This window comes from Oreochromis niloticus, linkage group LG4 (assembly GCF_001858045.2).
Source record: "Oreochromis niloticus isolate F11D_XX linkage group LG4, O_niloticus_UMD_NMBU, whole genome shotgun sequence".
In the NCBI taxonomy this organism is placed as follows: domain Eukaryota; kingdom Metazoa; phylum Chordata; class Actinopteri; order Cichliformes; family Cichlidae; genus Oreochromis; species Oreochromis niloticus.
Window position 1 is genome coordinate 9,543,885 of NC_031969.2, and position 14,685 is coordinate 9,558,569.

General features: G+C 40.6%; 3 protein-coding genes across 4 annotated transcripts in view; all 3 read right to left on the bottom strand.

Annotated features, from left to right (window-relative positions):
• LOC100695643 (uncharacterized) overlaps positions 1–7,351 on the bottom strand; it is an 8,255-nt gene extending 904 nt beyond the window's left edge. The window contains exons 1-3 of one of the 2 annotated variants that reach the window (XM_005468395.4): positions 7,152–7,351; positions 6,224–6,334; positions 5,727–5,903 (exon numbers count right to left, since the gene is read on the bottom strand). In XM_005468395.4, the coding sequence (XP_005468452.1) occupies positions 5,727–5,903; positions 6,224–6,326 (280 nt within the window). In that variant the 5' untranslated portion in view covers positions 6,327–6,334; positions 7,152–7,351. Of the gene's footprint in view, positions 1–5,726; positions 5,904–6,223; positions 6,529–7,151 lie in introns of both variants that reach the window. The other variant, XM_025906777.1, reaches the window with a different exon arrangement.
• On the bottom strand, positions 2,335–5,718 carry LOC109201995 (piggyBac transposable element-derived protein 2). Its single transcript, XM_019358184.2, has 2 exons — positions 4,684–5,718; positions 2,335–4,272 (listed from the first exon to the last, which is right to left on the bottom strand). Exon 2 carries the CDS (start codon positions 4,134–4,136, stop codon positions 3,210–3,212), a length of 927 nt encoding a protein of 308 aa, XP_019213729.1. The 5' UTR covers positions 4,137–4,272; positions 4,684–5,718; the 3' UTR covers positions 2,335–3,209.
• Positions 7,352–8,145: 794 nt separating the features above from the next.
• On the bottom strand, positions 8,146–14,169 carry LOC100699108 (phospholipase B-like 1). The gene is made up of 11 exons (XM_025906776.1): positions 13,971–14,169; positions 13,387–13,609; positions 13,199–13,282; positions 12,737–12,878; positions 12,147–12,287; positions 11,058–11,202; positions 10,372–10,572; positions 10,087–10,227; positions 9,810–9,995; positions 8,991–9,097; positions 8,146–8,871 (listed from the first exon to the last, which is right to left on the bottom strand). The coding sequence occupies exons 1-11, from the start codon at positions 14,038–14,040 to the stop codon at positions 8,695–8,697; spliced, it is 1,617 nt and encodes a 538-aa protein (XP_025762561.1). The 5' UTR covers positions 14,041–14,169; the 3' UTR covers positions 8,146–8,694.
• Positions 14,170–14,685: the final 516 nt, after the last annotated feature.

Genomic DNA, 14,685 nt, shown 5'->3' on the forward strand with positions numbered 1-14,685 from the left:
ATTCGCAACATTATACCCCCCTTATTTCCTCAACTGATCAATAAGGTGCTTTTTATATATTAAAGGTAATAATGTTTTTGGTTTTTTTTAAATTAAAGTCTTATAACATGCTTTAAAATAATTACACAAATGTTTATTAAAACAGTTAAAGAGGTCATAAGATTGTTGAGGTTATAAATCCTCTGTATGAAACAGAGGATTTCCTCTCATTGGTTGCCCCTCAAAAACAGAGGGTTTGCACAGAAAGTGGGTGGGACTTCTCACTGCGGGCCTGGGATGAATATATTGCCCATTTAAAGGCTGTACCATTAAAAAAATTGCCAGAAAATTCTATTTTTTTTTAGTTGATTGTTCAGTGAACCTCCTGACAATTTAAGAAAATTAAATAATAACTTGCATATATGATTTTTAATTTACATCCTATTTGCTAAATTCCTCATTTTTCATCCCTTAGAGAACATTTTTACTGTGACTTTAAAAAAAAAGCTCAGTACGAGCTGTTATCAAACTAAAGATTGGGAAGAATGTAGGCCTGCAACTAAAATGTTTGAACTACTGCACTGCATTGTGTGCAGAACAAACAGCAGCTAAGCAGTAATGCTAGTAATGTTTTTACATTCCAGATTTCCTGTGGTAAGAGGTGTGAGTCGACAGATTATTCACTGACGCAAAGGATGCCCAAGTGACTTGAGCTTCTCCTCAGCCCTTTCTTTGTTTTTCGCCTTCTTTTAAATTAAGTTAAGACTGAATAAGAGCTGCATTCCAGGAGATTGAAAAAAAATGGCCACAGTCATGTTGGTGTATTTATGAAACACAAAAACTCGTGTGTCTGATTCAGGCCTTCATCAGACACAGAGGCCTTAAAAAGCAGCTGCTGTTGGCTGTCAGACTGTCAGTTTTAGTTTCACAGGTTTTGTGTTTTCACAAAGTAAAGCTGTAGCATTCAAATGTTCAGCCTCCGGGATTCAAGATGAAGACCTGCTTATACAGTGCTGTGAGAAAGTAATTGCACCCCTTTCTGATTTCTTAGTTTTTTTGCATGTTTGTCACAGCTGCGTATTTCGGAACACATTTTAGTATTTGACGAAGAAAACCTGAGTAAATACAAAATGCTGTTATTATGATGGTTTCATTTATCAAGGGGAAAAAATCTATCCAAACATGCCTGGCCCTGTATGAAAAAGTCATTTCCCCGAAACCTAATAACAGGTCGTGCCACCCTTGGCAGCAACAATTGCAATGAAGCGTTTGTGGTAACTGCCAATGAGTCTTTCACATCACTGTGGAGGAATTTTGGCCCACTCTTCTTTGCAGACTTGTTTTAATTCAGACACACTGGAGGGTTTTCAGGCATGAATGGCCCATTTAAGGTCATGCCAAAAGATCTCAATTGGATTTAAGTTCAGACTTTGGCTAGGCCACTCCAAAACATTTATTTTAGATTTCAGAGGGGGACTTGTTGGTGTGTATCGGATCATTGTCCTGCTGCATAACCCGAGCTTCAGGTCATGGACTGATGGTCAGACATTCTCCTTTAGGATTTTCTGCTAAAGAGCAGATTCCATGGTTCCATTGATTACAGCAAGTTATCCATGTCCTGAAGCAGCAAACAGCCCCAGACTGTCACACTACCAACACCATAATTGACTGTTGTCATGATGTTGTCTTTATGAACTCCTGTGTTAGTTAATGCCAGACATAACGGGACTCAAATCTTCCAAAAAATGTCATTTTTTGTCTCGTCAGTCCACAGTATATTTTCCCAGAAGTCTTGGGGATCATCAAGATGTTTTTTGGCAAATATGAGACGAGTCCTTGTGTTCTTTTTGGTCAGCAGTGGTTTTCATCTTGGAACTCTTCCATGGATGCCATTTTTTGCCCAGTATATTTCTGCAGTTCTTTAGATGCTGTTCTGGGTTATTTTGTGACCTCCTGGATGAGTGATGGATGCGCTCTCGGAGTAATTTTGGTGGGCCAGCCAGTCCTGGGAAGGTTCACCACTGCTCCACGTTTTCTCTATTTGTGGATAATGGCTCTCACCGTGGTTCAGTGGAGTTCCAAAGTTTCCAAAATGGCTTTGTTGTGTTAATAGACCTCTCTGCATTGAATCATACTTGTTATTAATCTCTGGCTCTCTTCCACAGCATGTCTTCTATCCTGTCTTCCTTCTCTCTCCCCAACTGGTTGTGGCAGATGGCTGCCCTGAGCCTGGTTCTGCTGGAGGTTATTCCTGTTAAAAGGGAGTTTTTCCTTCCCACGGTCGCCACAGTGCTTGATCATAGGGGGTCATATGATTGTTGGGTTTTTCTCTGGATGTATTATTGTAGGGTACCTACCTTACAATACAAAGCACCTTGAGGCGACAGTTATTGTGATTTGGCGCTGGATAAATAAAACTGAATTGAATTGAATTTGTAACCATTTTCGAGACAAATAGATATCAGTGACTTTGTCTCTCAGTTTTTTTTTATATAGTGGCATGCTGTGATGTTTTTTGAGATTTTTCAGCCTACTTTACTTTGTCATACCGGTTCTATTTAAGCAAACAATTACTTTTTTCACACAGAGTTTGGATAACTTTTTCCCCCTTAGCCCTTTGACTGCCTCACCAAGAAAAATACAATGAAAAAATTATTTGTCCATATTTTCTATTCCTTTAGGTCAATAATGATCACAATCAAAAAAAAAAATTTATACACACCTTATAGTTTTTTAAATATTACCCTCTACCAAACGGTTGAGATGTCTCTCTATGGTACAACTCCATAAAGTTCTACAGACATAACTAGTAGAAAAAAGTAAAGGTTATACTCATTTTGCAAAACAATAACTACCCAATTTTGTGTTTGACCCACTTTATTGTGGTAGTAAAACATCAAACATTGTTGGATTCCATTTCAACAGTGGGCGTTATAATAACAAACCACAAAATGTATAAAACACAAAAATATTGTAAATTTGATCAAAAACTTGATCTGCAATTACCGAAAATTCATAAACATACAAATTCACTTTTGACCTGTTGTTAACATAAACTTTTCACTGTAGTGTTGGAACAGCACTAACATTTTTTATTTTATTTTCCAGAAAATTCTGGTGGTATATTATATACCATTGCCATTTTGCACTGAAAAATTTGAGAACACACTGAAACAGTTCTGGCTCTTTTCTTTTGCCATTCATGCAACTTCACCAATACCCCCTGATGATTAGATCTTCTGGTGGTACACTGCAAAGCATTCCTGACTGGCATTCAAGCACAAGAAAACATTGCATTTTTGGCATTTCCATCTTGAGACGCCCTTTGGACAGTAATTGCATCGGCCTCGCTTGTCACAGTGAAGTGGCCAATGCCCAAAGCAGTCATATCGCACATCTGGCTGTGGTTGTGAGGGTCTTGGGGTGTATCGTTTCTTTGGTGGTGGTGGAGAGCTGGATGATGGTCGGCCAACTTTGGATGCTGGCTTGTTGACTTGTTTCAAGCTATGCGCAACTGCCAGGCGGAATCTTTTGAGTGTGATTGGTTTCTGGTTTAGTTGTCCACATTCCCTCTTGTAGACCAGCCAGGAATTTGCAATGGACAGATCAAGCATGTAACCAAAGAGTGGCAGGTACCATCTTGTAGACTTGGCTGGGGTCTTGTACAGGTGTACCAGCATGTCAGAGAGATTTATCCCTCCCATATGCTCATTGTATGCAGGGATGAGTGATGGGCATGGGATCATAACTTTCGCCTTGGACTCTTTGCTCCAGCGTTTGACAGTTGAAAGTGGCATGATCCCAGAAGCATTACTTAGCAGGTTCACACATTTGTTGTCAAACCATTTAACTGCGATCACACCTTCAGCAGACCTGTAGTCAAAAGCTCCACGCCCTCTCTTCATCAGCTCTTTGTCTGTCATCAAAGTGGCTCCACCTGTGCGATTTGGTCGAACAGTGCCAATGCACTTGACACCCAATGAGGTGTCTAGGTGCTGGACCAGTTTAAAACTGGTAAAATAGTTGTCACAGAACACAACAGAAAGCCTTGGCTGTGTTATGGTTTGGCAAAGTGTTGTCAAAAAGTTTATTAGATCTACTTGTTGAAGGAGCATCTTCATCCAGGGAAACATCAAAGCAGCTTTCATCACTATCATCTGCAAAATTGGGTTGAAAATCTGGATCCTCTATTGGGTCATCATCACTCAGTTCACCATCGGAGTCCTGAGAATTTTCAGGTACAAGGGCCAGGTAGGTGCGTTGTCTTGCTCCATAAAAGGATTTGCAATCCATCTAATAAACATTAAAAAAAATAAAATTGTAGAAATATAGTTGGTTTGATTTCCATGTGTCATTTAAAACTGTACTTTAAAAAATAATCACAGAAAGTGAGTAAATCTTTAAACATTAGAACATTTTGTAACATACAGTATTTGTCAGTATTAAACATGTCATATTTACATGTATAGATCATTAAATTATTTATATTCAATAGTAAATAGTCAATTTCATATGTTAAAACAACAGTTCTAAACATTAGCTAAGTTTTGCTACTCTTACCATCAATTGACAAATCAACTGTTTGGTTGAGCATGTTTTTAAAAAAATATTATGGATTTATTACAGCTATTTTCTGGTATCAAATGACATAATCATGTTCAGTAAAGACTCTGACATGTTTATACTGCAGAAAAATGTACTTACCTTTAAAGTTTTTAGCCAAAACAGTCCATGTGTCCAGAGTGATTTTTTGCTTTCTGATTTCCTGGTTGGAGGGTTGCAGATGAGGCCTGCCATATCCTGACACAGTGCCACCTAGTGTTTTTCTTTTAGGATAACATAACTCAACCAAGTGGTAGAGATGGCTCAATAAGGTTGAGTTAAGCTAAGTACTCCAGTTCATTATATATAGTCTCTCAAAATATGCTAAACCAAATGGTTGAGCAGGCAGTCTTAACAAGGGAAATAATCATTTCAAAACATCATTTTGTATTTAATAATCTTAAAATTTGTTTGTTGACCTGAAACATGTAAATATAACCAAGCAGAAACACACAAAAAATAAGGTAGGGGCCAAATACTTTTTCACAGCCCTGTACAAACTCTGGCATGGAAGAGTTTGTTTATGTGTTTTCAGTGTTGTGTGGGGGGTGCCTAAGTTTTCTTGCCCAACCAGCGGATGTGTGCTGAAACCAGAATAGATGGTAAGGGAGCGGGACTGACCCTTGGGACAAGTGAGAAGAAGAGAACAGAAACTGTGGAGTTTCTACTGTGCTGAACGTCACAGTTCATCACCTGCCCTTCTGCAGCCCTGTTTCCTCCACCCGACTGTCAGCTCTGCGTGTAAGATCTCCTCTTTTTAAATAAACCGGGTTCTCTCCACAGCTTCAAAAACCATGTTGTCTCATAAAACATGTAACTTAGGAAAAGACCACTTATAACTTCACTTGATCATGAGATGTATTAAAGCATCTGATGTGTATTTCATTATCTAGTCTAATGAGCAGAATTTAAACAACTCTAAAAGCCGCTTTCAGCTTCCTCCTTTTTCACAAGCGGTCGTCACAGCGGGGAGGTCTGCATGTTTGATTTTGGTAGATTTTTACAGCGAATGCCCTTCCTGACACTACCCCAAAGGGATTTGTGTCTCCTCCTGTGATCGAACCAGGGATCTTTCTCTTGTTAGGCAAACTTATAAACCGTAACACTCTAAGTGACACAAACCATCAAAAGCTTGTTGTACTTACCGGAGGTGCTGCCGCGTCTGGTCTGTCGTTTGTATATGATAAACCAAACCGTCAAAGCCAAGATGGACCCCACCAGGACCACAGAAATCCACAGAGTCGGACTCAGCACCACCATCGAGGTGGGCTTGACAGTGGTGTTTATGGCTTTGAGCTGGTTCACGACAGTCAGGGGCGGCTCTGTGAGGGGGGAGGACAGTCACACACTGACTACCTCAACAGTTAAACAGTTTGCATTCTGACATGTAAGAAAAGTTTCAGAAAGAAAAAGGACAAACTCAAGTCTGACTCACTCACTCATTTTATAAGCGGCTGTACAAGAAAAAAGAAGAAGACGCTAACTGGGATGTATTAGGTAGCCAGGTAAAATTCAAGTCTGCATGATAAAGTTGTAAAGACATCCACAACTGAGACATAATCCAAGACAGAAGCAGGACACTGAGAGAACAAACTTGTGTCCAAGAGGCAGAAAAAAATAATTAGAATTCAGTGAAACTCACCTTTTGGTGGATCAGGGTTAGATCTCATTAGTGACTTGCTGGCCACACACGCGTTGACTAAGTTGTCAAACTTTTCTCCCTCAGGACAAGACTTCTTATCCATTCCTGGTGCTACGTGAGTAATGAGAAGTAAAGTGGACTGTTGCCTTTGTCTAATGCTGTGTTTGTTGCACACACAAAAACACAGAGCGGTGAGACTCAGAGGAGGGCTATGACGGGAGGATTTGTGAAATGAATGCAGAAGGCCCAACAGACGTTTCAGTTCCTCCGTTTAATAGGAAAGAGTGAATCACTACATGTGTCTCCTGGGGACAGCGTGACAGAGAGAGAGAGAGAGAGAGAGAGAGAGAGAGCACGTTTCTATTTCAAAAACAAAGAGTTTCTGACTTTCAAGCTTGCAGGTTTGTATTAAACTGACTCTTCACTGCAGACATCTCAACATGACGGCTTTTTATCAGTCTTTTTTCCCCAATCACTGGAAATATTGTTTGCAATGAATGCACAGGCCATGGGGTCAGATTTCAGACCCCTTTGCACAGAGGGGCCAAGAATTATTCAGATATTTGACCTTATATGCTGCTGGTCCTCAAGCCTTGAGCAAAGACACACATCACTGAATAAGAACTCTGTTTTATACTGAGATGCAGTGACATGTAAGAAATAATGCACTATAAGAAAAAAAGAACAAAAAAACCCGCTATAATGCTCAAAGCGCATTACCGGGTAAATTTCAGCAGCCGGGATGTGGTTCAGCATATTGGACAGTCAGTTAACGCAAAGAAACCACAGTGAGCTCAGGTAAAGAGGCTTTCTGTAACCCCACTGTGATCAGGAGAAAACAAAAACAGGCACCATCTAAAAGTGGACCCGCAACTTTCAAATTCAAATTGCGCTCGCTACGATAGCAATGATGCAAACAGCAGCTCACCCTCTCTGAGGGATATACTACGAAGGGAATTCAGTACAGCCAGACTTTCTTTGCGTTAGCTGGATCGACAAAACCCCCAAACCTCAGCTGGAGATAACCATCGTCGCGACAATCGTTATCAACTTTCTCTGATAAGTCGGGTTTTCTGCTTCCGGTACACCCCGGATCTGTGTTCGCATAAACAAAAAAAAAGGAGCATTTCTCGGGTCATATGACTCTTCTTCCGCAGAAAAAAAAGGCTCCTATGAGTGCAACTTATTCACAAATGATGACGATTAAATGTATAAAGAATATAAAACTAAACATAACAGTTAAATGCAATATCTTTGCACACAAGACAAGAGATTAATGCTGCAGAAAATCTGGGATTTTGTTGATGTTTTTTTCTAATTTGGAGAGTGCACATCAGAGCTCTGAAACTGTAATCTGGATACATTTAAACATTAAATGTTTCTGTCCCACAGCCAGTAAAGGACATAGAAATCTCTTTACTTTGTCGGCAGATCAAAGTGAAATGCATTTTGATTGATAGTCGGTCTTGGTGACCAAAAAATGTAACTTATCAGTTTTCCAATCTGTGTACTAGTAGCTGCAATTCCAACAATGTAAAATAAGACCATCCACCCATTCGCTTCCGCTTATCCTTTTCAGGGCCGCTGGAGCCTAGCCTAGAGTTCGATGAGATTCCAACCCTAATGTCCTGGTTTGATTTCTTTTTGTGGGGATCTGGTTTAAAGCCTAAACTTGAGCTCACTTAATTTGATGTAGATTTAATAGAACTGAGTTTAGATTGTGAGGAAAACTAACTGAAATCTGAGTAAAGTTCAAACTTAATCACTCAAAGATATGTTTTAAAATCTCCCACGTCAAATGACCCTGCACCAGAAAAAAATCTAAACCCGAGTAGCTGAAAGTTCAGACTGTGAGAGTTTAAGTGTAAAGCAAAAATGAAATAAAGGCATAACGTAGACATGCAAAGAAAGAAACACAAAAATACAAAAAGAGGTTTTTAATTTTGCACAGCACAATAAAAAAAGCAGCAAACAAAAATCAGATCACAAGAGATGATCAGCACCTGAGTACGGCATTGCACTGATTGTTTCCTCTACTCCTGCAGCAATAGTGTTTGTATATATGAAGACATTCAAGCATAAAAAATAAAGATTTTACTTTAAGATGGCACAACTGCTGATTTTGTGATTTGGCATTTTATCATATCATAAAGCTACTGTCAGCGTCAAAGGCACCAATGGCTGCACACGGGACACCCTGAGAAAAAAAACGTGTTTAGAAATAGATCAGAAATCTGTGTTTACCAGTGCTGAATGAAATTCTATAAAAACGTGACAGCTGAGAAGAAAGGATATCTACTCATGGGATGCAATAGCAAGCATGCAGAAAAAAAAAAAATCATCTGCTGGATGGACATCGAAAGGACAGATAAAACCCGCGTCCCAGAAACTCACTGGGTTGTACTGATGGGCGTGGACCTTCATTACCCTGAAAGAATCTCTGTCGCGCGCACACAGTCACACACTGATGCTCATGGTTTGAAAAGAATAGGCTGCATCTCGATAAAGGTGAAGTTGTAATACTGTGGCAGGCCCTGGTGGCTGATGCTGCTGAATTTGTCCCAAGAGAACGGCAGGAGTCCGTCCTGCGTTGTTGGCCCGTTCACCGCCTCCGCACGGAAATCCCCAGCCAAGTGGAAATCTGTCACCTGCACAGGGAAAAAGACGCCAACAAGAAGAAAGCTGGGTAGAGCTTAAAAGCATCTGAATTCATGAAACCTGCATGACTGCTACTGATGAAAAGGCTATTGTGGTGCTCTGAGAATACCTTAGTGTCATAGCAGCCTCCTGGTGAAGCCCTCTCTCTTTGCAGGTCGTTACGGCAACAGATGGACTTGCAGGGGTCACCCTTTGAGTATGGATCCTTCTTGTAGTCTGAAAACAAGCAAACCAAAAATATCATGCTTGCGAATGTAAATGTGTGGCTACTGGAAAAAGAAATGAAAAGATTTCAAAAATTAAACAGAGATCCAACTAAGTCTAATTCTGTGTCACAGTTGAGCTATCACACTGGCTACTGCAGAAGAAACCCTGGGACACTCGTGGTCCTGGTTGGGAAGAAATGCTCTACCTGTGCATCTTTGGTTTAAACAGATGTGCAACAAGTCTGAACAGAAGAGGTACCTAAAAGAAATGTATAAAACTACATCAGCTCAAGCTACAGCTATTAGAATAGCTTGGAAAGGGCCACTTAATTAGGTACACTTGTTCAACTACTTGTTAATGCAAATATCTAATCAGACAGTAAAACAGCAGTAACACGGTGCATTTATGCACATAGACATGGTGAAGACAACCTGCTAAAGTTCAAACTGAGCATCATTTAAATCCCAAAATCCACTTCAGTATTGTTATGACTGTTATGACCATGTTCTACCAATCTTCTAATGGCTGCTTCCAGCAGGACAATGCACCACGTCGCAAAGCTCAGATCATCTCAAACTGCTTTCTTGAAAGTGACAATTTACCAAAACAAAAAAGAAAAGTACTGAAGTGGCCTCCAGTGTCAATCTAGCTTATGAAACAGCAACATACAAAGAGTCAGCTGAATGAGCTAAAACTGAAAGGCTGAGATGGAGCCACTCACCATTGAATCTCATGATGTGCTTCAAGGATTCCAGGTCCTTAACACCACACTGGTCACGACGAAAGATCTTGGCTCTGGGACAGAGGTCATAGGAGAAGTCCTCTCCGTACTGCTCCCACATTTCTACGTAACCACTCATTGTGTAGATCTTCCGATGGAAAGGAATGTTGTAGGACGGCCAATAGCCTGTCAGAAATGGATGTGGTGATGAAAGGAAATCACAGAAAAGTCTAAAAATGAAATAAAATACAATTGAAAGTAGAAAATGATTAGCTACCTCTGCGCAGAGTCTGTGTCTGGTCCGAGTACTCCACCAAGCTGGGGATCTGCTCCACCACAGTCAGCGCACCGTCGTCGAGACTGTGGCCCAGCTTCACTTTGCTTCTGTCCAACACCATGTACTGATTGTTGTAGGTTCCTGCAAGAGTTGCAGGTGGATTAATGGTAGAGAAAAAAAGTCTGATAAGACGCCTTAGCATGAGTTAGCCTTTTCTATCAAAACACAGCACAGTTTTTGTGCTTCGTGTATAAAGATCCATGTATATAAGGCAGACATGCTCACCAGAGTTATACATGGAAAAGGTTTTGGCCCATTCTTCTCCAGTTTTTGCCAAACTGTGAGCCAGTCTGACCCTCTGCCAGGCCAGTAGGCTATTTGGGGTGATTGTCTGAAAAAGGGAGGAGTTGAAGACATTGTTGGTAGTCTGCGTCATCATCAGACCACTTCCCAAGAGGTAGAAGTCATCCAGCGACACCAGGAACCCTGAAGCCACAAACAAGCCACATTACAAACATGAGCTTTATGGATGATATAAGAAGATAAACATGTTCTTTTTGCATGTGTGCCGTGTGTGAAGAGGACGAGATAACCAACATTGTTATACAGAGACAGCAGAATGAATGGTTGGCCTTCTGGAGATGGCTGACACTGACTGAATTACAGTGGAATCATCTGCAAAAATCTAAAACTTAAGAAGCTGATCTCACCAAATTCATTTAAGGCGTCTTTAAATGACCCGGAGGCAGCTACTACAAATGTACTGCATGAATATTAACAGCACAGTACTATTCAATAAACTCAGTGACTTTTACTTTTATTTATATTTATTGTTTCAGCAGTTCATAAATTTTGGTTGTGTTTGTATTTTACGTCATCAGTTTTACATTCTTATTATTTCAGTGTGTTTTTGCTGTGTATTTTCATCTGTGTTGTACTTGTCATGATGACGCTCTTGCTTTCTTACATACCAGGGTAGCTGCTAAAGGATAGTTTTCCGGTGGCTGTATGGGGCTCGGTGATGCGAAAGTCCCAGTGTTTGTAAATCCGCATTGTAGCAGCGTACGTGTACCAGCTGGAATGAGCGAACAGGAGGTTCTCGTACCCCGGCAGCATCTAAAGATGATGACAGAAATCAGTAATGGGACAATCCCATGTCATGTCCAACAGTTATGTAGCTTAACCAACATAACAGCATTGGTTTAGTTAGATAATAAACTTAAATTCAAGAATGTCCCTTAAACAAAAGCAACAAAATAGACAGAACAAACATACATTTGTTAAAGGTGCCGTGCAAAAAACACTTTGAAGTTACAGATTTTAGAATATGCACCTCCGTGCACAAAACTGTCCCCTGATTTAATTATGACACTGAAAATGAAACTTAGTTTCTTTAAATATGAAATAAAGATGAATAATGCTTTGTTGTACTAATGCACCAGCACATTCGATTACACAGGAAATTTGCTCTTAACTGGTAGTTTCTTGTTCTTCTTATTTTGCACACCTATGAAAATCAGGTTCCAGCTGATGTCAGTGAAGCATTGCTAATTTGCTGTGAAGGAAATTTGAGGAACTGCTCATATACATCAGCTGCTTTTCATGTTGTGTGCATTTTTTATAATATCCAATAAGAATAAGAGCCTGATCACGATCGTAGACTGTATATAAAAGATGGCCATTGTAAGCAGTGCGCAGACTTGTGTTTCAGATCCTCGAGTTTGGCATTTTATCGGTTGCCATAGTTTTTCCCCCTCAAACTTGACGAGCAAGAGGAGACACCACATCTTCATAAAGTGAACTTATCAACTGCTCATTTTATGTTGCACAAAAGGAACATTTTGATGTATCCACCAAGACTTGAAACCAGCAGCTGAGAGGAGGAACTGAACAGTAAGATGTTGTCAGAGTTCATAGATCAGATGTTTATTCAAAGTCAGACTTCCTTTTGCAACCAGAAGAAAGAATGTGTTGATTTAAGGCATCACAAGCTTCACTTTTGGTCTCTATATCCATCTTTTATATACAGTCTGTGATTAACTTGTGTTTTGACCTCTGACCTTGATGAGTGCAGAGCAGTGGCCCATCCCTGGAAGTTTGAAGTCTCTGAGTGAAGGGTAGGAGCTGGGGACCAGGGCTGGGATCAGATCCAGCAGATCTCCCACTGCGTTCAGGAACTGGACGTCAAACAGCGTCAGCGGCTTTGGGAAGAACAACAGATAAACAGCTGGTCAGCAAATGCAAACAAACACTGCTGCTGCCCCTGAAGTGAGACGGCCATTTATCAAAAAACCCCAAAAACATACAGAATAAAAGCTACAAAATAATTAATTATGAGAAAAGAAAACATAAAAAGTCCTCTCACATCTTACAGCAAACGAAAGTCGATCCTTTAAGCAAATAAAATAATTATTTGAATTCATAACTGCTGGTATGTAGTATTACTTCTACTGCCATTAATATACACTATTGGCTCTATAGCATATTTATCCTTCTTAAGTACTATTACTTCTACTTTTTATATTTAACATGACTTAAGCCTGTGAAACCTGATATGAAACTGCTGGTTGATGCTTCTGCATTTCAGAGTGCAGATTTATTTGTTAGTAATTTTTCACTGTTCTTGTTTTTGGTCACATGGCTATCCTACCTTCTTCCCTTGCTTCTTGGCCCACGCTGCCACTCCTGCCTGCAATCCGTCCAGCTGAGCCATGATGAAGCCGGCGTGTTTCCACAGAGGATCGGAGCTCTTGTTCCCTTTCACCTGCTGTCTGACCCATGAGTCCTGCTCCCTGATTATACAAGAATCATATTAGACTGACATTTAACTAAACAGATAAATGCTACTTTACAAAAAACCCCACCGTAACACTGCATCTGTAGAAAAACATGATCAAAACTGTTCTTAACTCTGCAACATTATGAGTGTCAGGGGTGAACTTCTCTAAGCTCTGTTGTAGTCAAGAGTGGCTGAATGCCAACGCTGAGAGTGCTTAAATGTTTGGTTGAACTTTTATTCAGAAGAGGATATGAAAGATGACAGATTGTGAAGTTGATGTGACATTTCTGCTGCTTGGGTTGTAACTCTAAAAGGAAAAGGGAACAGACTCACTCCATAAATTTCTTAACTGGGTCGAGCATCTTTGGGTCTCTGATCAGCTGCGGGTACATGTTGGTGTAGTGGTCCATCATCTGCCTAGGGAAGAAGAAGAATGAGTACAAGTATAAGAATGAATACAAAATGCCCATAGCCCATAGAGTGAAAGAAATAAGGTTATAATAAGAAGTGACGGTACTTACTGGGCAGTCAGGAAACCTTCGAGGTAGCCAGCCAGGAAGAAAGTGATCTCATCCGTTTCAGGGGTTTTTCCATACCCTGCTCGGATCTCCAGGACACTCCAGCCTGTACTGGATAGGGTGTTATTCAGGAACCCGTAAGCATCCCCCTCGACCTCCATCACCCCCTCCTTTAGCTTGACAAGCTTGTGATCAGGGTCCCAGTACACAGTGGCTGCTGTCAGCTCTGAGAACACATCAACATAATGAAAATATAAACAAAAAGGGAGGCGCAGATCCCAGCTCCTTTACTTAGGGATTTTTTTCTATATCAGCTATGATGAATTAATGGATGCAAACAAAAATGAAAGTTAAATGCCACGAAAGTTAAATGTCAGGTTAGGGATCACACTGCATGAAACACTTCACTTTACTCAGTCTCCAAAATAACTTAAAACCCAACGCTGACAGAAAGTATCTGTACAGCACAAGCATTCATGCAAGCAGCACGGACGCTGGAAATAAACCACCACTTCATTCCTGAAAGAATGAAATCAACAGATCCTTAAACAATCACGAGTGACTTCTCATGGACTTGTCCTACTTACTGTCAGCAGAGCCGAAGGTCGCAGCCACGCTGAATAAAAGACAGACATGTAACCAGTTTAGTGAAGACATGTCTGCGAGAATGGAGTTAAAAACTAAAACTGCTGCGGGACATAGAAATGGTTCGAACAGAAGTGGTACAAGTAAAGAGGAAATCTGTGTTTTCTACGCAGGGAAAGTCCAAGTCACGCGAGCTCAGCGTTTCCTGATTGGCTGCGGCCAGGAGCGGAAAAAGGGAACAGTACGTACACGTGAAAACACTTCGAGACAAGCTGCAGGAACAACTAAGATAGTTGGTAAACAAGAGCGCATGATTTTTAGTTTGGGGAAAAGAAAGGAAAGAAAAGAACTTCCCACCCTAGATGGGTCTCGAACCCACGATCTTTGGTGTTGTGGATAGGCGTAGCTTTGGGTCACGTGTAGTGGCAAGCCGTTCGCCTCCCGAGGGAATCTTTCTGAATGAGTGGGTGATGGGGGAACTCGACTTTTGCCGAACGCTCAAACCTGGAATGTTTGATTACTGTTTTCCCATGGATTTTTAATGATTTTTGATAACAAATAAACGAGTTTTAAATTGCAATTTTGACTTACGCTTTAACAGCGGGCGCGTCAACATCATTCCCCTATTCAGCTGCTCGGCGACTCTAACGCCGACGCGAGCCCATCCACCGCCGCCACTACACCCACAAAAACGACTTATCTGACAAAGAAAGAGAA